At 39.6% G+C, this 22,446-nt stretch overlaps 1 protein-coding gene across 7 annotated transcripts in view; it reads left to right on the top strand.

Moving 5' to 3' along the window:
• The window catches only part of FOXN3 (forkhead box N3), a 205,088-nt gene that overhangs the window by 120,876 nt on the left and 61,766 nt on the right, over positions 1-22,446 (top strand). For all 7 annotated transcript variants that reach the window (XM_054515189.1, XM_036383974.2, XM_036383978.2 and 4 more), the window contains one exon: positions 10,974-11,038. In XM_054515189.1, coding sequence (XP_054371164.1) covers positions 10,974-11,038 — 65 coding nt within the window. The remainder of the gene's footprint in view (positions 1-10,973; positions 11,039-22,446) is intronic.

The following is a 22,446-nucleotide window of genomic DNA, read 5'->3' as shown; positions in this document are numbered from 1 at the left end:
TGTTTGAAAAGCATAGCTTGATACTTTCTGTGATCTGCAGCTTTAGAGGGCTCAAATGCTGTCTGGGGATGTCAGGGTGTCACTGTCTCTTTCTAAACACCAGTGTACCATAAGTAATTGTTTCCTGTAATCTAGCTCACTGATTTTCTATACTTGAAATAATCCAAGGAACAGCTTTACTCCAGAGATTAATTACACAGAGAGAGTGCATATACATTCTTGAACATATTTTTTCTAGTTAATATTAATAAGGGTATTTTGCAACTGCATGGCAGATACCAATTCAACTGAAAGGAGAATTACACAGTGTCTCATAGGTAACCAAGCCCATCTTAGCAGCTCCTTTTGGTGCCTCCAAAGATTGTACTCTTCATTAGTGAAATACCTCTGGTTTTGGGGTTGCTCACCAGCTGATGGATCTCCCAGAACCTCTTGGTTTGTTGAGGACTTGTGGTCTCCTCCACTGGCTGCTAAACCAGAGCTGTTCAGGGAGGGCACTGAGGATTGCTGAATTGCCATATTTGGGTATGTATTTTTTCTGTAACTTTCCTGGGCTTTGTCAGGAAAGAGTGGATGATCCCTCTACAATTTGGTGTTTTGGCACAAAGTTGCTAACAAACTGCTGTAAAGATACACTATGCAGAAAAAAGAAACTCTGATATTTGTGACTTTCTGTGACTTTTTTCATGTTCATAATGATTTTTTTTCAACCTTCACCACATGGAGTCACAGCTGATAAAACAGAAATGTAGAAGCAAGTATCTCATTGCAAAAGCAATTGTAAAACTTCACCTTCTTCATATATCTTTTATTCCTACACCTCTGCTTTCTACTGCAAATCCCCAAGTGAAGAGCCATGTTAAAGCCTTGTCTTACTGAGTCCATTCAACTTCTGTACAAACAGCTGAGAAAAAGCAGGAGAGGGAAACAGACCACATCATGGATTCCACTGGGGAAGCCGAGATTTGTTGAAATGACAGTGTTTTAAGACAATTTTGAGAAAAGTAGTCTCCTTTTTAGCAATACAGCTTCATCAGTCATATGAGAAATCACTGGCCTAAAGGTAGAAGAGAGACTTCTCACTATAAATTCTGTGAAGGTCAGCTTTTCTTTTCCTCACTGAGTTCCTTCATTCATGTAGATAATATTGTAACTTGAGAGAATTATTAGAATATTATTAAGTACAATGTTGGTATTCTCAGCAGGCTGAATAGCTGTTGATAGAGGTAAGGATTAGGGATAAAGATGCACACTGAATTTTATTTCCCATTACCGGTGGGAGGTTTATTTTTCTGTTAAATGAAAGTGGCTAAAATGAGTCAAAATTAAGTCCTCTGAGTATTTGTCTACAGTTAGGTGTGCAGAATGTATGAAATTCTTTATTTCATACCTCTGCTTTGAAAATTTTAAGTAGAAGATACTGGAAGTTGGGTGCTGTGGTTATTGCTCCTGTAAAATTAGCTAGGAGTGCTCTTGTTTCAGAGACCAGGGGAGTGCAAATCACACACACTCCCCAGCCATAGTTTAGTGGGGTTCTTCATTTTGGCAGAGGCTGTAGAGAGGGAAGGGACTTGTGTAGTGTAGATATCTGAGATCTCATCTGTTCTGCCCCTTGAATTTGAGGCATTGTTGAGTTGAAGAGTTATCAAGAATAAGTGGAAAAATTTCACCTTCTCCTGACTGGACTGAGCTGATGGGATAGAATTTGGTCAAGCTTGTGCCATTTGCTTTAAATTTATTGTAAAGTGGAGGGCATATTAGAATTTGGCTTTTAATTTCCTCTGCAGCCAGCTGGAAACATTTGGGATAACTTTAGGAGAAAAGCTGAGCTGTTGTTAGGTGCATCTGATGTCAGTCAGTGATGAGGAGCCCTGGCAACAGTGGTGTGAGTTGTGGGCTGTCAGGAAGGGCCCAGACCTGAGGGGCATGTCTGGGGGCTGGTCCTGCTCTCCCACTGTTTACTGGGTGTTTTTGGAGGTGCCTTTTTACCTCTGTGTGTATGGTTTCCTTTCTCTGAATGGAAATTATTTCTCTATAGCTCTGTGGGTGGGAGAGTTGATATAGATGGTGTCTCTACAATGCTTCTGAGTACAAAAAAATGCTATATTTTGTTGAGTCTGTAGACCCAGACCCCGAGGTGAAACAGCCCGTTGTTGGATGCTGTAGGATTTTTTGTGTATGTTTTGGGATGTCTCTCCCCATCCCTAAAATACAGCTCTCAGTTCTTCAAAAGGAATAATCTTGGGAGTATGAATGAGTGAAAACTGACATATTTTGATACTAAATTTTTAATGCCTTAGCAGTTTATTTCTAAAAATGTATCTCTAAGGATAACACATTATTTATGCATTAAACTTCTGTGTTGATGATAGCATCCACAAACTATCTGTCATTTATCTTTTGAGCACCTTGCATGCTGTGCAGTATGGTCTCAGCTCAGGTCTTCTGGGGGTTACCATGAATGCTAGACTCATGTAGTAGATATGCATGAAGAGTTAGAATTGAGATGATGAAATACGTAATTGAGGCTTTTCAAATATGGGAATACTTCTGTTTTGATGCTCTTGTCATCATCATCATCATCATCATCATCATTGTATTTTCTTTTACATAACTTTCTGACATGTGCATCAAACACTTTTGTGTATGGCCCAGTGAGTACAAATCTGTGCAACCTCCTCTGCAGCAGTGTTGCAGATCCTATAAGCACATTAAGCTTCCCAAGGAAAAGTACCCTTAGCATCTGGGAGAGGTTGAGTGTTCCAGGGGAGAGGTTAAACATTCGTTTGTTCTCTGCTGCTCTAATTCCAGAAGCCAGATTAGTTCTGAATCATCTGAACCACATTCATTCAAGATTAATGAGAAAGACCAAGTGTGGAAAATTTCAGCTGGTAAGCGTCTTGGCCTTGAGCAAGTGGTGGAGGGGGAGTTCATACTGGCAGCAGCCTGCGGGTCATGCTTAGTTTTAAGTTCCCCTTAGTTCTTAAATTGATGAAATGGGGAATCACAACATTCCAGATAAACAAGAATTTCAGCAAGCAACATGAAGCAGTTGGCAGAGCACACACAGTCCCACACACCCCACACACCACTTTAAGGCCTCACCTCCTTTTTCCCATCTATTTCTGTTTCATTGGACATCAGATTTGCCCTTCTGCATATGCACATTTATAACTTCATGCACGTTCAAGGTACGTTGGTGTCATTAAAGTGGACAAGTTCTCGGGAGTGGGTGACACACCATTCAGCAGAGGTGTGCTTCTTGTCACTCTCCAGTCCAGTAACTGACAGGCCATGGTTAAGCCATGGTTGGGGATGTGACTGGGAGCCTTGTGTAGGAAATATTTCAGAAATCCAGGCAGGTCTATCAGCAAAGCTGTTTGAAATTCTGCAAGATAATAAATGGAAACTTCAGGACTGGAGTAACAGAAGTCAATTGTGTGACCCTGGGCTTTTAAAAAAATTAATCAGTTTTGATCTGGGAGAGTCCTTCTTTTAGGAGAAAATTACAGTATTGTGCCTGGTTAATAGCTCTGCAGTTTCACTGCAGTTCAGTTGTTCAGGTGGTCAGTGTGGAGTCTAGAGCCTGTACTGTAGCATTAACTATCCAACCAGACTCTTATACATTAAGTTTAAAGTGAAGGTAGGCCTTAGGTATAGACAGTGTCTAGGACTCATTTGTTTTCCAGAACCTGAGATTCAGGAATTTTTTCCAGTGCAATTTTAAGCAAGTGAAACCAAAGCAGAAATGAAGCTCTTCTTTCCCACTTGTTTTGCAGCAAATGGAAGCAGAAAACTGAAGTGCTCTATTTCTGGTTTTGTAGAATAGAGGAGAATCAAACTCTTCTCCCTGTTGGCCAGGTCAGTGTTTGATGCTGGTGTAGCCCAAAAGAGGCCACAGTCCTCTGTGGTCTCAGAGGCCAGTGGCTGTCTGAAAAAGGAATATTCTATTCATCTGGGCTTCAGGGCACTGACTTCTGCTTCCTGCTTGAGCTGGCACAGACATGCTCTGTAGCTCAGGAGAGAGTTTAGGTAACTCAAAAGTTTACCCTCCATGACAACTACCAGTTATTCATCCAGTGGTAGTCTAGGAACCATTTAATAGCAGTTGTGAGAAAAACAGCACTTCAGCAAGTGAAGTAACCTTGTATTTTTCCTTACTTCGAAATAAGGGAAATAAGTGGGAACAAATAACAGCTGTGCTCTAGAAGTGAGCTGTGTTGGTCCTTCCTTAACTACATGCACTTCAAAAGACTATTCCCTCATCTATTGTGTTGTTAACAGTTCTTTATTCCTTCCAGAGATATATAGTCTTGTGTCAGTAAGCCTGTTTTTAGTACAAAAGAAGAAAAATAAAACTCAGGCAGAAAGGATGAAATTACTTGCCTGGAGTCACTGTGTGATTTCAGCGGTAGAGGCAGAATTAGAACTGGAGGCTGATAAGCAGCCTCTCCCAATTCCCAGTGGAGACAAATCTTTTTTAATTAAAAGTAACATGGGACTGTTGCCTCACCATGAATTTTCAAATATATCTGGACTTTCTCCTGTTTTAGTATTCAGACTAGAATTATCTCGTGTTCACAAAATACATCTTAAAATATTTAAACACAGATTAATGAAAGATTTTCATTTTGCACTATGAGGCTGGTGTACCTCAAATAGCCATCTCTCTTTAAACAAGTACTCTGTAGAAATTATGATAGTGTCATTTATTTAAACAAATTTTGTATTGTTGTCCATAAATATATAATATTTGTATCTCAGCAGAGACCAACATTCTGGCCAAGGGCTAGAGAGTCTCACATGGGGAGAAGAAGGCTTCATGTATCACATCAGCAGTGACAGGGGCCTTTTGAGCAGCTTAGCAGAGTCATTGATGGGCTTCAAAGGACACATGACCATGTTTTTCTTGAAATTAGGAATTACCATTTTTATGCCTGATTCTGGAAATTTGAGTTTTCTTTTAAGTTTTTTTTAATCTGCCATGCCCCCTACTTCCCCTGCCTTGTTCTTGCTTAATTACTTAAATGAAGACCTGAAGACCATGGCAGGACAATGGCTTTGGCTGTTTGGAGAACATAAAGAATTTGACCAACTTTTCACTTCATCCTTCAAAAGGCATTAAATTTTATTTTCAGGCATTTTGTTCATGAGTAGCTTTCATGAGCAACTTTTCTTTAGTCTTTAATGAAATTTAGATTTAGAAAATCCCTCTGGCAGTTGTGTCATATAGAAAACTCATTTAAAGTTCACAAGGGATCAAAATGTTATTGTTCACTTGAAAATGTGTTAGACACCCTAGAGAAACCAGGAAAGACTCCAGCTTGGAGCTTAAAGTCTTGATCTCACATGTTGCAGTAAGTGAGAGATACTGAGAGACAGTAAAAGAGGGAATTGCAGAGAAAAGAGAAGCATTGCCAGAATATTAGATTAGCAGTCATAAATTAAAAACCTGTATTGTGAATTCATAAATCTCTTTAACAGTAATGTTTTGTCAGTTACGGAAAATTTGAGAAGATGGAGTAATGGGTTTGTATATTTAAAATCTCTAAAGTATTAATCAGTTTTCATTGAAGTGAGGAAATACCTTATCACCAGCCTTTGAGGGTTTTTTAATGTATTGGCCCAGGTTAGTAGAGGGTTTTTTGCTTTGCTTGGAGAGGAAGCTTGTTTTGTTGCTGTGTGATGGCTAGTTGTGGTATTAACTGCCAGCAAACTGCTGGCAAGGATTAGACTTTTTCTTTTCCTCATTAGCAAAACACAAGTATTACAGGTCCAGCAGTATATGAACACTTCTGTATTGCTCAATAAGTAAAATGGCAGTGATCAATTCATTAAAACAACTATGGTTATATACCCAGATGGACTGCGCAGTAGTGTTGTTCGCCCCCATGCAGTAATGGCATTAAAATTGACTGTAGAAAAGAAAGCTGATACAACAGTGAAAGGATGTGAGGTCTCCAGTGCAAGCAGTGAAGAGCTGGCAGGTGTTGGAAGAGTCATCAATCAGAAGGAGCTGCTGTCTGTCTTGCGTTCACTCTACAAGCTCATGGCACTGTGGTTTAGACCAAGTGACCTCCTCCTGTGCCATTCAACACTGCTCTGCAGACCATGTTTGTTCAGCACAGGAGCCAAGAAAGCTGCTCACCACTGTAGTTGGGAACATTTCCCATGCCTTACACAGGGTGATTGCCATAAGGAAATACTATTCATCTTCCAGCATCAAGGAATGCTGTATTCCCACAAAAACATACTTAACCCTTTTTCCTCAGTTACAGCAGCATCCTAAATTAATTCTCAAGTAATGGTAAAAGCCATTCCAGCTTAGTTGGGCAACCATTTATATACCTTAGAGTCACAGTCTGCACCTTGCTGGCATTGGGAGCTGGTTGGGCTTGTCAAGAGCATCATTCCCTGCTGCCTCCAGATACAGGGTTTAATGGGCTCCATCCAGATAAAGCATCTGCAACTATTGTTACCAGCAACTTGAACATAAGACAGTGACTAACTGTGATTTAGTTGCTTCTCAGGAACTTTTGGAAGTGAGTTTCTAAGCCTGCTGCAAGATGCTTCATTGGTTGCTCTTTGACAAAATGATTTATTGCTTCTAGGTTTGGTGTTCTTGACATTTCCTTCAGTTCACTCTTTGTCAGAGGTGTTGGTCAGACTTGGAAGAGAAGCATTTTGCACTGTGGATGGTTGGTAATGGAATACTTACAGCACGGGTACAGCAGTGTCTTCTTTCCCTTCAACTGGTAGTGGCAGCTTCTGTTCCCAGAAATTTTCAGTGATATAGCTGTCCTCAGAGCTGGTATTGCCCTCAGGGCAAAGAGGGATAGTTGCAGTGTATTGGGTTGAGCTGGAGAGGCAGTTCAATCATCTTTTCTTGTTCCCATCATTTTTGCAACTGGTGAGGGCTGGAGAGGACATCCTCTGTTTCCTTGCTGCCTGTTCATGGTCTGGCAGCTGCTTGCTTACTGCAGACTGTGTTGGGTATTTTGTGTGCCACAGCTTGCTAGCTTACAGCTGACACTGTTCATATTTCTGTCCTTTACTGAGCTGTCCTGCCCTGTAGTCCAGGCTTTCCTGAAAGCCAGGAATTAGCTAATTCCACCTCCTCTTGGCCATGGTGGGCTGAAGTGTGTGTGTGGAGCACTTTCCCTTCCTCTCCAATGAGCTGTCCTTCATTGGGCTAATAAATATCAGCTTCAAAGGCCTTTGAAATGTGTGTTCAGGGGCTGGTGTTGGCCTGTATGTTTGCTTTCCCCTCTTTCTGTGTCTTCCTGCTTTACCATCACTCAGTAGACTTATTTGGTAACACAGTCATTGGCCTGTATTTATTGCCTGGCTTCTGTGTTTTCATAATCCCTTAATTGTGGTGTGTTGTGCCACACAATTGAATTTGGTTTGAATTTTTAGTTGTTTGGGTTCTTTAAATCTATTAATCAAGCCTCTCTGACAAAGACGCCTGTGAGAGCTTTTGGCATAGTTGGGAAATACTGCAACTGTGCAAGAGAATTCTTACTCTTGCTTTTTTTAGTGCTTGGCTTCGAGACTGTAGTCTCCTTGCTCTAATGTGAATTCCAGAAGACAAAGGATTTATGTTTCCTTTTTTAAAGTTTCTTGAAGCATATGCACCTTTTGAAGATTTTTATAAAAGTCCACCATACATTTTGATAGAAATAAGTAATCTGGGGGCTCACATATATTATTGCTTCTGTATGCCCTGGGAGCTCTGGGTTGGGCTGGCCACCTGCCAAGAACCCTTACTGGCTGGACAGTCTTCATATTGGCCTGGTTTCCAGCAGAAACAGTATTCAAATCAACACATTGCTGTAGAATGTTTTAGATTTCAGCAAAGCAACATTTTCCTATGGAAAGCCTTTCCTCAGAAAAATCCCTGAAGTCAAGAAGCTTCCCATGCCTGGGGCCCAGTGGCACAACAAAGTTTCCTGCTGATTGTGTCTTCAGAGAAAGAATGGTTCATTGCTTGCCTTGAGTGGAAGTCAAGTCCCATTTGCCATTAAAAATTGCTGGCACATCCATGGGAATGGTGGGCTTTGATCAGAGGTGCCTCCCAATTCTTCAGGGGTTAAACACCATCCTCCATCAGTTCTCTCAGATACAGGTTCAGCAGGCTGAATACTGAAGTGAATACTTCATTTGCTCCCTGTGGTGGTGCACAGATGCCCAGTAGTGCCAATGACTGTGCTTTGGAGGGAGGTGGATTGTGCACTGGATGCCTCTGGACTTGTACCCCTGGATCCTCTTTTATGCATTCACTGCAAATACTGTTGCATCCTGGATATCTTGTTGGCTTCAAACAATAGTATTTTCTGAAAATCAAACCTGTGGTCCTTGGCAGGTAGCTGTTGATGTTTCACATGTTGTCTGAATTATTCTTTCAAGATGTTTGCTTGAAATCTCAGCTTACTATGGTTAATCAAGGTCCATCTTCCACCCACTTCTGAAAGTGCCCTGTGCTCATCTGCTTCTCAAAGTTAGGCCAGTCCAAACATGTCCAAAACAAAAATGTATTAGGCCCCAAGTTTCTTCATAGTGAGATAAGAGTTGAGACTACTTACTGCTTTTCTTCCAAGAGATATTACTTTAATCAGTGTGTTTAGTTGGTAAATTTGGGGAAAAACCCTTCCACCAATAATGCTAATGGAATAAATATTAATTTTATACCAGGTATTGATTACAAAAGAAAATCATAGACCCAGATTTTACATTTTTATTTTGCCTAAATGCAGAATATGCTGTTACTTCTGTAGAAGAATTGTCCATTCTTCTCTTGTAGCTTACAGGCTACACTGAAGAAACAACTTGTTTGAAAAAATGCCTGAGACGGACCAAGTTATTTGGGTTTTTATTGATGGTCTTTAGAAGAATGAACTTCTTCAAATGGTTTCTTAATCTGGAACAGAGAGGAAGCAGCTTTTGAACACTTTAAAGTGATAGTTCAACTCTATCATTTGTCAACTTGAAATATGTCTTAATTATTAATACCCTCTGAGACTTCACATACAAAAGTTTGGGAACAAAAAAAAAATTTACTCAATGCAGTTCAGACATAGGTAAACTTCTACGAAGCCATGCAAACACAAAAGTTTGTTGTTTCAAAAGGCTTGATAGTTGCTGCAGTACATTATGTACATGCTTTAACTCTTTAGCTTCCTTCCCTGGGAAGATTTTGTTAATTTTCTCAGCTCATGTGGGTTTGTGCTGAATCAGATGGAGATTTTTATGGGAACCCCGGGCCTTTTTTCAAATTGAAAAAAAAAAAAATCACTATGGCTTTGTTTCTCTAGTGGAGATATTTTGTCTATTCAAATATATACATTTTGCCCACTCCTTTCTTTAACCCTCTTCCAACCCACTTATGACAGCCTGGGAGTGAATTTCTTTTGCAGTATCATTTCAGAATTTCACTCTTTTTTTTTCTCTTGGGCTTTTGAAAGGCATATAGTTGCCATACTGTGATTTCTGATTGGTAAATCTTTACAGTATCAGGACAATTCTGTGGCTTTCTATTTGTAGCCTGATGGGTCCTGTTGCAGAGTTTATGCAGGACTCTGATACACCGTAACATATGTGACAGGAGTGAATCCTACAGGAGTGTGAATGCCCTCAACAGCTCTTGACCTTCCTATGAGTTGAGGAGCTACACTGAAGAGCGGGCACTTACTACAAGGAAGGCAAACAATTGGTTGCTTAAGCACTATGAAGTGAGCGTGTGTTCAGACAAGTGTGTGCCCCGCGCTCTCCAGCACTTAAAATGTAGACCTACTTAACTTCTTTTTGGTCATTTTGTTTTCTTTCTCTCTCTCAGTTCCCCCTTTTGTTAAGGAGTATTGAAGGTTTTTATTACTCATGTAATTGGTTTGGATGTATATACAGTCCTTATTTTAACACAGTGAATTTTTTATATATTAGCACAAGACTATCTGCAGAATAGTTGTGCTTATATTCATAGAGCAGTGTTAAATACAATTTCCATTGTATGGACAAAATATACAGAAGCTCTATGACTGCAGTTTTGATAGCTGAAATTTTTCAGTCTACTTTACCAGACTTCTTAAAGTAGTTTTTCACTGCTGTGTCTGCTTATATTTCAGCCATTGAGTACATCACTCTTAAAAGAGGTGTCTTAGGAACACAGAAGGGTATCCCCAGACTGCGAGTATTTGTCTACGGTGCAAAGTAACTTACACCACTGAGGATGATTTTATGGTCTTTGCAAGGATTTATCCATGAGTTGTCTCAGAAGCAGAAGAGGGGCCTGGCCCTGTGTGAGTTCAGGGCAGGGCCTTGGTTCAGGCAGGCAGTGACACCTGCCAGGCACCCGATGGCCCCTGTGGCCACTGCCCTGGCAGGGTCTCCCAGGAGGCACCGTGGTCACCAAGCACAGGGCAAAGGCTGAGATTTGTCACTGGTGCTGGGGACGATGTGTCGAGCTGTTCCCGCTGCGGTGAGGGGCTGTGCCTGCGGGGGCTCGGTGGGTGAGGCACAGGAGCTGCCCAGTGCCCGGCCATGGCTGTCCTGGGCAGACAAATAGCATGTTGTCACAGCTGAGTGAAACATTTGAATTGTTGGCAGGTATCTCTGGAGAAGGGCGTGTATTTTTCTGTACTGAGAATTCAGTAAATAATTTTGACATTGATTTGAGGTTTTCTATTATTCATTCAAAATTGCTTTTTTCTCTTTTCCTCCAAGAGGTTGTGGGTGTGTGCTCTGCTGAGGAGATTTTTCCTCGTGAAGAAAATGTCGATCTTGAATCAAATTAACCTATTTTTAACATGAAATATTAGACCCTCTCTTGAAGGCAAAAGTGTCATGATGTTAGCTTTAAGAACAAAACAGAATAGTATGTTTTATATATTTTTTATACTACAGGCAAATAGTAACTTATAATTGCAACTTCTAATGCAAATGTGATTTTCTTTACACTTGTTTCTTATTCCCTTTAGCACATCAGGTCCACCCATTTGGCCAGGAAGCACCTTTTTCAAGAGAAATGGAGCCCTTCTACAAGGTAGGTGATAGATACTGCATCTTGGAGTAACTGTTCTACTTGAGAAATAACTTCTGCAAATTGCGCAGCTTTTTTGATACTCACCTGGCAAGAAATAACCAAATGTTTTTTTGTTTCCTTTACCCTTTCTCCTTTATTGCGCATCTGGTGCCTTGAAAATGACGGTTTACCACGTACAGTGAGTGTAGTCTGTGAAAGTTGCTGCTTTTTTTCTTTCCTCAGATTATTAAATTGCTTGCTGTAATATATGGTGAAGGGTGGCTTTTTGGTTTTTTCCCTTTGTGTGGATAAAGAGTGCCCAGAAGGAAATGTTCCAGAAACATCACTTTTAGCTCTGTGGATGAAACAAGGTTGTATTTCAGAGAGATCCTTTTTTTTACTCCTTAATTGTGCTGATAGCAAAAGGTACCAGAAGGTAGGTAGCCATGATGTAATGGGGAAAACAGTGTCAGAGTGTTTGTCTCAAGAAAGCTACTATGGTTAATAGTGCTTATATTCACAGAACAGTGTTAAATACAACTTCCATTGTACGGACAATATATACAGAAGCTCTATGACTGCAGTTTTGATAGCTGAAATTTTTCACTTTACCAGACTTCTTAAAGTAGTTTCTCACTGCTGTGTCTGCTTATATTTCTGTCATTGAGTACATCACTCTTAAAAGAGGGGCCTTAGGAACACAGAAGGCTGTATCCCCAGACTGCGAGTGTTTGTCTACGGTGCAAAGTAACTTACATCACTGAGGATCATTTTATGGTCTTTGCAAGGATTTATCCATGAGTTGTCTCAATTTCCTTTTCATTCTCCTGGTGCCAAAACTTTTCTGGTCTTTCTTCTGACAGAAAATGCTATATAATGTTCTCAGGAGCATTTATCCAAATCACCTACAATGGAGCTTTACTCACAATGAGACACAGAAGCAAATAATTCATTATCAGGCAGTATTACCTTTTACAGACCAAAGGAATCCAGCATCTGAGGTTTACCTGAGGATATTTTTCAAGTTAATTCCTTGCACATATCTAAGAATTTGCATAACTCTATTTACTATCTATGCTGAGATTTGTTCAAGTGAATTTTAAATACATTAAAACATTCAGATTATTTCTTACCACTAGGAGATGGTATAAATTGTATTTTTTTTTGGTAAGGAAAAAGAACTATTGTGAAATAGCTTGATTTGTTTCACTTTTTCAATAATTCCGATTTTAAATGGGTATCTGCACATACGTCGTCTTGGTAATCTGAGTTGATCAAATGTAAACTTGCTCTGTCGAGTCTGTACAGCAGAAATGTTTTACCTTTTCTTAAGATGCAAGATACCAGGAATTAATAACAGCTGGCTTTGTAGTCCTCGCCATCTCAGTTGTTGCTTAAAGCCTTCTCATAACAAAGAAGAATACACTGTTCTCTATCCTTTTCTCCTCTGCCCTCTTCTGCCTTCCATATTGGGGTGGAAAATCTAAAAGCCCAAAACTTTTAAAGAAATAGAGAAAAGAGATGACTGCCTTTTCAAGCAACTGGCAAAGCCTAACAGACCTTTAACTGAATTGGCATTCTGTGTTGCCATTTCAAGTGGAAAATCCAGCCAAGTTGCACTGTAATATGCATGATACAACTGAGGTTGGAAGGATGAGAGAGTATGAAGAAAAACCTCATTAAAGTAATCTTTTAACACTTCCTGGTTATAATTTTAAAGCAAGAAGATAAATCAATGAAGCCTTCCTTTCTGTCTTTTTTCTGTCTTTGGATTTTTCCCTGCAATAGGCTCTTTACTACGTAGGCTTTAGCAGGTTGCACAGAAATAGTGCATCCACCTCTTTGCTGCTTCTCTGAGCACCTTTTTCCAGAAGACCCGTGCAGGGAGATGTGAAATGAGGTGTAGGTATTTGTCATGATGCCTTGAGAGGCTCCCTGGAACAGAGGCTAGACAGTGTTAAAGGAATAAAGTAGATATTTGTTGAAAGGCCTTCAAAGGATACACCTTGGGCAGTACAAGAGCCTGGCCATGGCTCCACCCAAGATGGATGATGCATCATCACAAGTTTTCACACTTTGATAAGTTTTGGTCCATTTAATACTGGGGTTAATTGTCTAACTACAGCTTCAGGTTATGAAGTCCCATCTTCCCAGGTTGCTCTCCTCAATTCGCCATTGTTTATACTTTTTGGACCTGCAATGGTATCCTTGGTTCTTGGGCTGGAAAAGGATTGTTTTGTCTAACTGAACTGTGAGAACTTGCTAACACTTCATATGAAATTCGGAGTTATATACAAATGCAATACAAAATCTGGAAAATACGAAAGCTGAAACTTTAGGCATCAGTCAGTACCTATGTTACATGACCATCTGAAGTATTTTTCCAATGCTTATAGTCAGCTTAATGCAATCAGGAGAGTGAAAAATTGACTCAATTATTGGTTTTAAGTTATAGTCCTGGCTTTGGATTGGCAAAAATTGAGGTAACAAAGGGATTTTAAACTATTTTTACTTGGTAATTGTTCTACTGTGTTTGAAAAGAATGTTCACTGTGTTATAGACAATAATACAGAATACTTCTGTAATTATAGTAAATGTGATATTCATGTGTACTTGTCACACCTCATTTCTTCTGAGTTCTTAAGAAAAATGTTCTTTTTCTGGTCTGAGGAATGAAGAGAAAAAATTCCACAATGTAAGTAGTGCTTTCTTTAGCCAAGAAGACTTGTAGATGCTTCTGGTTTCCATTCATTTTATATCAGAACTATTTGGCAAAATAATCTTAACCATTGTAAAGAGTTTAACATATTTCTTCTGAGAAAGTAGCTGAGAGAACAGTTATCTGTGTACCTCAAAATAGCAAAGGAAGAGAAAGGGAAGCTAAAATTCATTTTAGCTTTTCTTTGTCCTTAATATTTTTGACATGAGCGGGAGTAATTATCTGTTACTCTCTGGCTTTGTATTTTTTTAAGAATTTTGAAATATATTTACGCCGTTCTCTTTTTGTGTATGTTTTTATTAGATACGAGATGGCTGCCTTAGGTTTTTGGGTTTTTTTTGTTTTTGTTTTTTTTGTTTGTTTGTTTGTTTTTGTTTGTTTGTTTGTTTGGTTTTGGGTTTTGTTTTTTGGGTTTGGTTGGGGTTTGTTTTTTTTGTTGTTGTTGTTTTGTTTGTTTGTTTTTGTTGGTTGGTTGGTTGGTTGTTTTTATTTTTTGTGAGGATCATGGTTCTGTTGTTCTTGGCATTAACTCCAACCAGTTACTCTGTATTGAGTCAGTCACCTGCCTGGGTACTTTTTGTAGTCTTGAACTCCTCTGCTGGGTGATGGTTGCTCCCTATAGCCTTGTGCTACTTGGTCTTCTTGAGAAGAGTGCCATGCAGAGCTTAATTTAGGTAGGACCTTCAGTCCTACCAGACTCTAATGTCTTCTCTGTCTTCTCTCAAAACTTACCTGTGTGTCCATGGAAATTGCTGTATTCTAGCTTTCAGGATTCCCATATAAAACAGGTCTTTGCTCTTGCTGATTTCTTTTCTGTTGTTTTGTTTGTAACTTGTTACTGTACATATTGTGTGTTTGTTTCAAATCATAGATTTTTTTTTTTAATCTGCTGTATGGAGAGCCTTTGTTCCCACTTTTTTTATTCTGATCTGTCGTTAACACACTGCGGATGTTACATCAAAGATAGGAACTTTTTCCTCAAAGATCCTGCCAACCTGGATTCACACCTGCAAAGTGGATTGCAGCAGTCAGTGAACTGAATTCAGACAGCATGGCTTTCCTTGGAAGCCATAATTCTCTTTTAATGAGGATGGAAAGAAAGACTGGAAAAATCCATCCCCTTGAGAATGCAGAACAGGAGCAGTGAGGAGTTGCATGTGGCCTCTAGTCCATCTTGGCTGAGGGAGCCTGAGAAAGGAGGGATTACCCTCCCCAGATCTCATGGTCTGCTTGTTCTTTCTCTACCAGCAGCTGCAGAGAATAGGCATCCTCATGCTCCAGAGCAGAGCAAGGGATAAGATGTTTACCTGGGGATGACTTGCCATCTTCTCCTATCTGCCTTGGTCCTGCTGCCATGGCTGTGGCTGGCACCACCTGTGAGAAGCTTTGATGGGAAAGAATTGGAAGACACTGTCTTCACAGGGTCAGGTGTCACCAAAACCAGTGTGAGATGGAGACTCCATAGTTTGTTGCAGAGTAGAAATGGGAACTCTGGGCACTGCTATTCCATTGACCCTTATTGCCCTCAGTCCAGGTTGGTGGCTTTCATGTTTTATTGTGCTGACATTGACACCTGGCCATAATGTGAAACTTTAAGGAGGGTACCAAAGCCCATGGATCGCTTTATTCTTAGTTGAGAATGGTGAGTTACTCAAGCCAGAAAATTGCATTCCTAATAAGAAAGTTTATTTTGCATGAGCAGACCAGAAATGACATGTCCTTCATAAAATGATGAGGAACCAGTTTGTTTTAAACATGTGCATACAATTGTACAGAGATCTTTTTCTTCTCTAATAAGCTTGAGAATCCTTGAAATATCCAAATAAGCCATTTAATCTCTTCCCCATTAAGTATTTGTAAGAAATACGAGAGGAGATTTGGGACTTCACCTTTCCAAGCATTAGCTATTAGTAGAAGCAGTTGCTGAGGTGGAAATAAACCAACCTGGAGGAGGCAAAAAGGAGGCATTTGTTACTTATTTCCCTTGAAAACACTAAATTAGAAACTTTCACTCTTATAAATTAAGACATCCAGCCTTTGTTTTTATGTTAATAGTGGCATTAGGACAAGAATGTAACAATAGCAGGGCCTGGTTTCTTTGGACAAGTATTGCTCACACCAACTACTCAGCCTACTCTAGAGAAGCCAGGAGGAGTTGGTTTTTTACTTTCAAGAGTAAAGCCTTTCAAAAGGGAGCTTGATAACAAAATCACTAAGAGAAGATGCCTGTGTGCATGCAGCCACATGTATTTTCTGTCTAATAATGGAGAAAACTTGAATGTTTTTGTCAACACCGCCAGCAAATACCCAGGAGCCCCTGGCAGCGCAGTGGGCTTCTTTCTCCTGGTGGAAGTTCAGTTCATCTGCTCTTTCCACTGGGCAAGCAGGGCAGGTGCAATCCTGGGCATGTAGGGGAGAGGAACAGCCCATCCTGGAGCACAGGGTGCCTGTACCTTCTGTGCTAATGGGGCTGAGGAGAAGCAGGAACATGGGAGAGCTGAAAGACAAGAAACTTCAGCAAGTCTTATGTGCTTTTAACCTTCAGAACTGCGTGGCCCACCTCAAAAGAAAACTAACCTTGGAGAGAAATGCTCTCATTTCTTCTCATTTCTTCTACTGCCTAGAGGTGCAAACAAAAAGAACGTGTCAAGGTACCGTATGTATTACAGATAATTTAATATTATATAATACTTAAATGTCATGATGACCATAAGAAAAAGGCCAAAAGCAATACAAAATAATCCAGCCTTAGGATTGGTAGATTTAGGTGCTGTGATCTATAACACAGTCTTTTGCAAAATTCTAAGGCCCAAATCCAACTAAACCTTTATTTCTTGATGGATATTTGGGCATCTCCTGTTCCCAAGAATCTAAATACATTTTCTTGCTTTGGGGTTATAATTTCTTGATTTTGTGCTCTGTGAGATGAGTATAATAATGGTGCTTTTCACTGCCCAGACCTGTCAGTCTGCAAAATATTGGCTCTGCATCATATTCTGATGCTTCACAAATGGAAGAACTTTAAACCGGAGGAACGTAACTGTAAAAATCAACAGAGCTGTCCATTAGCTTTTGCAGGGTACTGAATTTTGGTTTACTTTTCTTTCCCCCCACTTGAACTCTGTACTCTGGGTGATACACTTGGAAAATTACTGTTTTCTGTAGAGACCTGAGGGGGGTTGAGAGTCTAGTTCCAATGTAGTTACTTTCATCAGCAGAGCATTAAACCTTTTGACTTCATTATGTTTTCTCTTCAGCTTTTACTTCTCTGAGCTGCCATTCCACTGTCTTTAAAAAATGGTGACAGTCATGCTTTGCTGGTGAGTTGGTTTAGGTCAACATACTGAATTAACAGCAAAGCTGCTATCTGTCCTTGTTAAAATAAATCACTTTTCATTCACATAGCATAATTATTTAAATCAGCTTTTTTTCCCCTGTTTTTTTCCTCTGTTTTTTTTTTCTTTCTCTTTTTCTTTTTTCCCCACACACATGAAGGATACCTGACAATCTCTTCAGGAGTTTCTTTTCAGGAAGATGATTCACATGGTGCTTCCGTAGAGACTGAATATTTGAATAATTTATTTATTATTAGCATTCAGTGTGTTTGCAGTGGTATTATTGAAGAAGTAAAATTAAGTCAGAGGGGTTGTGCAGTGTGTCCCTAAGGGAGTAATTTGAACAGCAGAGCTCTCCTTTGTTTGGGAAAGTGGGTAAACTCCTAGAGGGGCTTCTAGGGTCCTGAGGGTGCTGGTAAGGGCTCCTGTTTGTGAGAGGATTTTGTAATGGCCTTAGCACTGTACAGTCAATTAAAAAAATCCCAACGCGTGGCTGAATTTTGCAGTTATTCCTACAGAAATGGTGACTTTGGGATGATGTTTTTAGCTCTGTATTCTGTGTAGGGTGTGTATGTAACTGTGCAGTTTGTGTAATCTTTTTATTCCTATTTTTCTAGTTGAGTGTGTAAAATATGGCAAAAGCTGTTATTTATTAAGTGCCTGAAGTGTGGTCCTGCTAACATTAGTGTTAGAGCCATTAGTATAGAAATGGGACCCCTAGCTGTTTATATTCCCTGTGACCAAAAGGTCTGAGCTATCTTTGGTCTCTGAAGTTGAGGAAGAAGAAAACTGAACTCCATCAGCCAGGGTCTTGGTAATGGTAGATCACCTTGCAGAGTACACAAAGATAAGTTGAACTCCTGATGTGTTTAAACTCAGTGACTTATGTTTCATATCTGCATGGGTGTCTTTACAGATAACTCTGCTTGTTTTGTAACAGTCCTGTGTAGTGACTTTTGAAATTATTACAAATGAGTGACTCAAGATGAAGTTTACTGACTTTGTTTACTTCCCTTGACAACTGGAGAGTGTGGATGAGTGCTGCAAGGCAAGTTCTACCACAGTATTAAGCTTGGGGAGAGGTTGTAGCCACAGGTCTGCTCACCTGTTCTGCCTTCAGTCAGCTGCTGTGTGAGTGGTGGCAGTAAAACAGCACTTTGCAGAACACACCCAGAGAGAGGAGTAACTGCTGCAAGTCCCTGCAGTTCTGGCCTGGCTGCCTCAGTAACTGCTGTAGTGTAGGAAAGAAAAGGTATACAGGAGGTTACCCCCAAAGCATGAAGGAGGTAAGGAGCTGAATGGTCCTTGCCCTGGCAGGTCAGTGATGAGGTAACCTACAGATACTGTTTTTCCAAGGATGCTGTTAAATGGCTTCATATCTGTTCTTAGTTAATTTTCAGGTTGGTCCTGCAAGTGATGTGACTATGACTTTCTGAACACTGGAATCTACATCCTTTAAACTGGCAGTAGCTGATCTCAGCTTTTTTAGGAAAATAATTTTCTGTGGCTGACCCTTCTGTAGGCATCAGCGCAGGTAGTTTTGTCTGGAGACATGTTCCAATGTTCCTCCCACAGACACACATACAGGACTGACTTAAAAATGGAAAACTGACCCTGGTGCTCTTGGGTTTCAGTTGGGTAAAGGAAGATGGAGACCAGATAGAGCAAAAGAAACTACAAGTTCCTCTTCAGTGGCTTTTTCCTTTACTAGGACTGCCAAACATCTCCAATGTTTTCTTTTCCATGCCAGGAGTTGTAGTCTGCTCAAAGAGTGAGGGCTGTTTGCCTGTTGTGATTGCTTGCATCCAGGATTACTGGTACCTGCTGGCACAGTGAGAGCAGGTAAGGGGCCAAAGGGCTCTGGTGTGGCTGGGAAGTCGACTGGCTGTGATCACTGCAGATATGGAGACAAGCCTGGCAGCATCTGGTGTCAAACCTTTCCTCTAGGTGAAGTTTGGGGCTAGGCTACTTCTGCCTAGTCTGGGGCTTAGAGCAATAAATTTCAGTGGCCTGTGACAGGAATACAGCACACTACCAGTTAGATCCCAGATTACAGGAGGTGTTCTCTGAAAAAGTCACAGTTAAAAATTAGTGGTGAAATTTGTATAGTATCTTGGAAAATGGTTGAGTATGGAAAGATTTATTTTCTGTAACTGTGAAATTATTGTGACTATTGCCATCAAAATCTCTGGGCTGATGAGCTGGAGCATATGCTCTGTGCTGAGAGCTTGTGAATGTTTGGCATTCCTAAAATGTGAAGGTGGCTGATATTAGAAGCAATCTTGGCTTTCAGAATTCTGGAGTCTGAGAGCACAGCTAGAAGAGAGGCATATGCCTGTGCTTTACATGGAGATTACTAAAATAAGAATGTTATTGCAGTTGTGTTGCTATGAGCAGTTTTGGTGATGTGCAGATTGCTATGAGCAAGGGAATGCTGTTGTCAAGTCGGGCTGTTCCTTGACTATTCCAGATTTTTTGAGCCAGACCTGTAAGAAAATTATAACAGAAAGTCTAGGAATTTTTAAGATGCTCTCTTGCTATAACCTGCTTGTGTGGTGGGCAGTCGCCTTTTTTTGGATCTCTGGGGAAGCCAAAGCTTCCCAACTAGTAAAAAGAGGAAAGTTAGGGGACAGACAGTGATGGTGATCAAGTCTAGGCAAAGTTTGTGTCTTGTGAGTTTCCTTGTATGCTGTCTGTTTTAATGATGGCCATGGTTAACATTGGCAGTAATTTTTCCCCTCTAACATGCTAGAAATTTCTTCCTGTCAATCAGAGCACATCTCTTTTCTGCTGGTAAGTTCTTGATTATATAGAAGGCATTTCTTAAACATCCAAAAAATGGCAAATTAACAGAAATGGAATATTACTAGGAGAGCTTAATTTTGTTTGAAATGTTGAGAAAAGTAGAAGCTATCTTAAATTGATTGGGTGGTCAGTGGCTTGCTATGCCTTAGTTAAGCTAAATGTGAAAAAATCCATTGGTTTCAGATATTGGAATAAATCTTGCTGCTAGAAATGCTTGAGCTGCACACTTGAGAGTATGAAGAGCTCTGGGATGGCACAGTTTGTTCTTTCAGCTGTGAATTCATAATTTGATTTTCCTGAAATTGATAACAGACTAGTGAATGAATTGGGGCTGCAAGAGGAAAGGAGGCAGGATTTTTTTTCTTTTTCAGGAGAAGTACAGTGTGTTCAGAAAACCAAAGCCAGGGCATCTTTTGGGGTAAGTAGTGCTTTACATTACAGGTTTCAAACTATTAGATGTACTATTAGCCAAGATAGTACCTGTGAACATGAACCCGCTGTACACAGCACTTCTTCCTCACATCCTTTGTAAAAAAAACAAAGTTGCACCTGGATCTCGACAGACAAACTTTTACAAAACATTCATCTCTAATCAGCAGAGTGAGATAAACTCATTTTCTTACAAGTGTAAGAGACTGTAAGACTTTTAGACTATAAAAGATTTTATATTTTATCCTCTGTTGAATGCATTTAATACTGACCACCAAGTTTGCATAGAAAATGTAACTTTCCTTTAAATTGTTTTAGGACAACTTTTGTCAACTTGGATATAAGATTATAGGATATTTGGCTTCATCTACAGGTTATTTCTCTTAGTTTCCTTTTTTTTTTCAGGTCAGAATGTCATAGTACTTGGGATTGGATACAATAAAAATAATAAATTCTGTTTGTTTCTGATAATATTTATTTCTGGTGTCTAGCCTGTCATTTTGCTCTCTAGTGCACAAGAAGGATAAGGTGAAATTGAAATTAAAATTACACATATAATGATGGGTAATTCCAGTCCTGATTTTTACATACACTCATATTTTGAATCAAGATACTAACAACATTTCCTGCATATATTTTGTTTTAATATTTCAACATCCATGCTTTGCATCTTTTAAACACAGTTTATTTCTTTTGTATGAATACATGCATTGTTTTTTGTTACAATAAAATAGGAAATCTGCTTTGGGTACCAGAAATTGAGTTTCAACACTCAGTTTCTGATATTAATACATTAAGTAACTTGTTTCTCCTGTTTCTTGAAACAAGAACAATGCATGATTTTTCTTGGAGATGAAAAAGTAGCTAAGGCCAGACCCGTTTGATCAGCTGTGTGTGTACAAATACTTCTGTGCCTGTGTGTATATTTAAATGCCTTTAAATCTCAGTATAGGTAGTTATCTGATGTGTTGAACATGTACAAAGAAGTACGCAGTAGAATATTATTTATGTAGAAAATATTCCCTTTTTGTGCTAAAGATTTGCTGCATCTCCCCCATTCTGATTGTCGTAAATGAGTGGCTTGGCTGCTTAAAGAAACATTGTCAAAGGTATTGGCAAAAGTAGGGTTTAACATGAATTTGTGAAAATACAACTTTACAGAGCTGGATGGCAACATTCACTCCATTACCTTCTACACAGGTTAAAGCAAACAAAGGAGAGGCTCAAATTAGAAGCAACTTAGAATGATTTACATGGAAGCCAGGAATGCAAAAGGGGGTAAGGGTGCAAAAGATACGGATGCAAAGATAAAGATGCAAAGGGGTTTGGCACCATTTAATGATTGACTGAGTACTTCAGCATGAACAAAGTGATTCAGTAGGGTTCACTGCAGTTATAACAATGACTTAACAGTAGGTTTGGGTTAGTAATATTCATACCATAATCAATTCACACACACACAGGTAAAATGATTGGTATTTACACACACCTATTTCTGTGTGTGTAAAGGTGCCTATCAAAGATTCCTCTCAAATACATCAAATCCCTTTGAGTTTCCTAGCAGGCAAGGATTGCACCTTGGGGAGCACTGACATGTCAGTGGGGGGTGACTTTCAGCCTAGGCCTCATCATCCATAAGGATGCTTCAAGTATCTCAAGCTTAAGGTTTGTGAGCTCTATAAACATTTTATTCTCCTTATTATTTGTGTTTCTGTCCGTTCTTCTTTCAGTCCTGTGGAACAAATACGAAGTTGTTCCCCTCATGATTTTTCTTCCCCACTTCCCTTCAAACAGTTAAGCTTTTGATTACTACAGTTGACATTGCTAATGCTTGAGGCAGTTTGGAGTTAAATAAACAAGGTATATTATAAAATCATTTTGTTTTTAAAGAAAATTGTTTAATCTTACATGACCATGAATTTGTGTTTACATTCTGCCTGTAAAAGCTTGTTTTATTACCGAAGATAGGTTTCTGTGTCTCAGGTAGCAGACACCTTATTTGCTACATTCTGTCTCTCATGAAGTCAAGGTATACTTCTGGATTTATCTCTTGCAAATTTTGTGGAGAGTTATTTTGTTTTGGGGTTTTTTTAATAATAATGGCACAACTTGCCTTAGTCATTGAAAACCACAAGCTAGAT

This window comes from Molothrus ater, chromosome 6 (assembly GCF_012460135.2).
Source record: "Molothrus ater isolate BHLD 08-10-18 breed brown headed cowbird chromosome 6, BPBGC_Mater_1.1, whole genome shotgun sequence".
Lineage (NCBI taxonomy): Eukaryota > Metazoa > Chordata > Aves > Passeriformes > Icteridae > Molothrus > Molothrus ater.
Note: the sequence above shows the minus strand (reverse complement) of the source record. Positions and strands in the feature narration are given on the sequence as shown.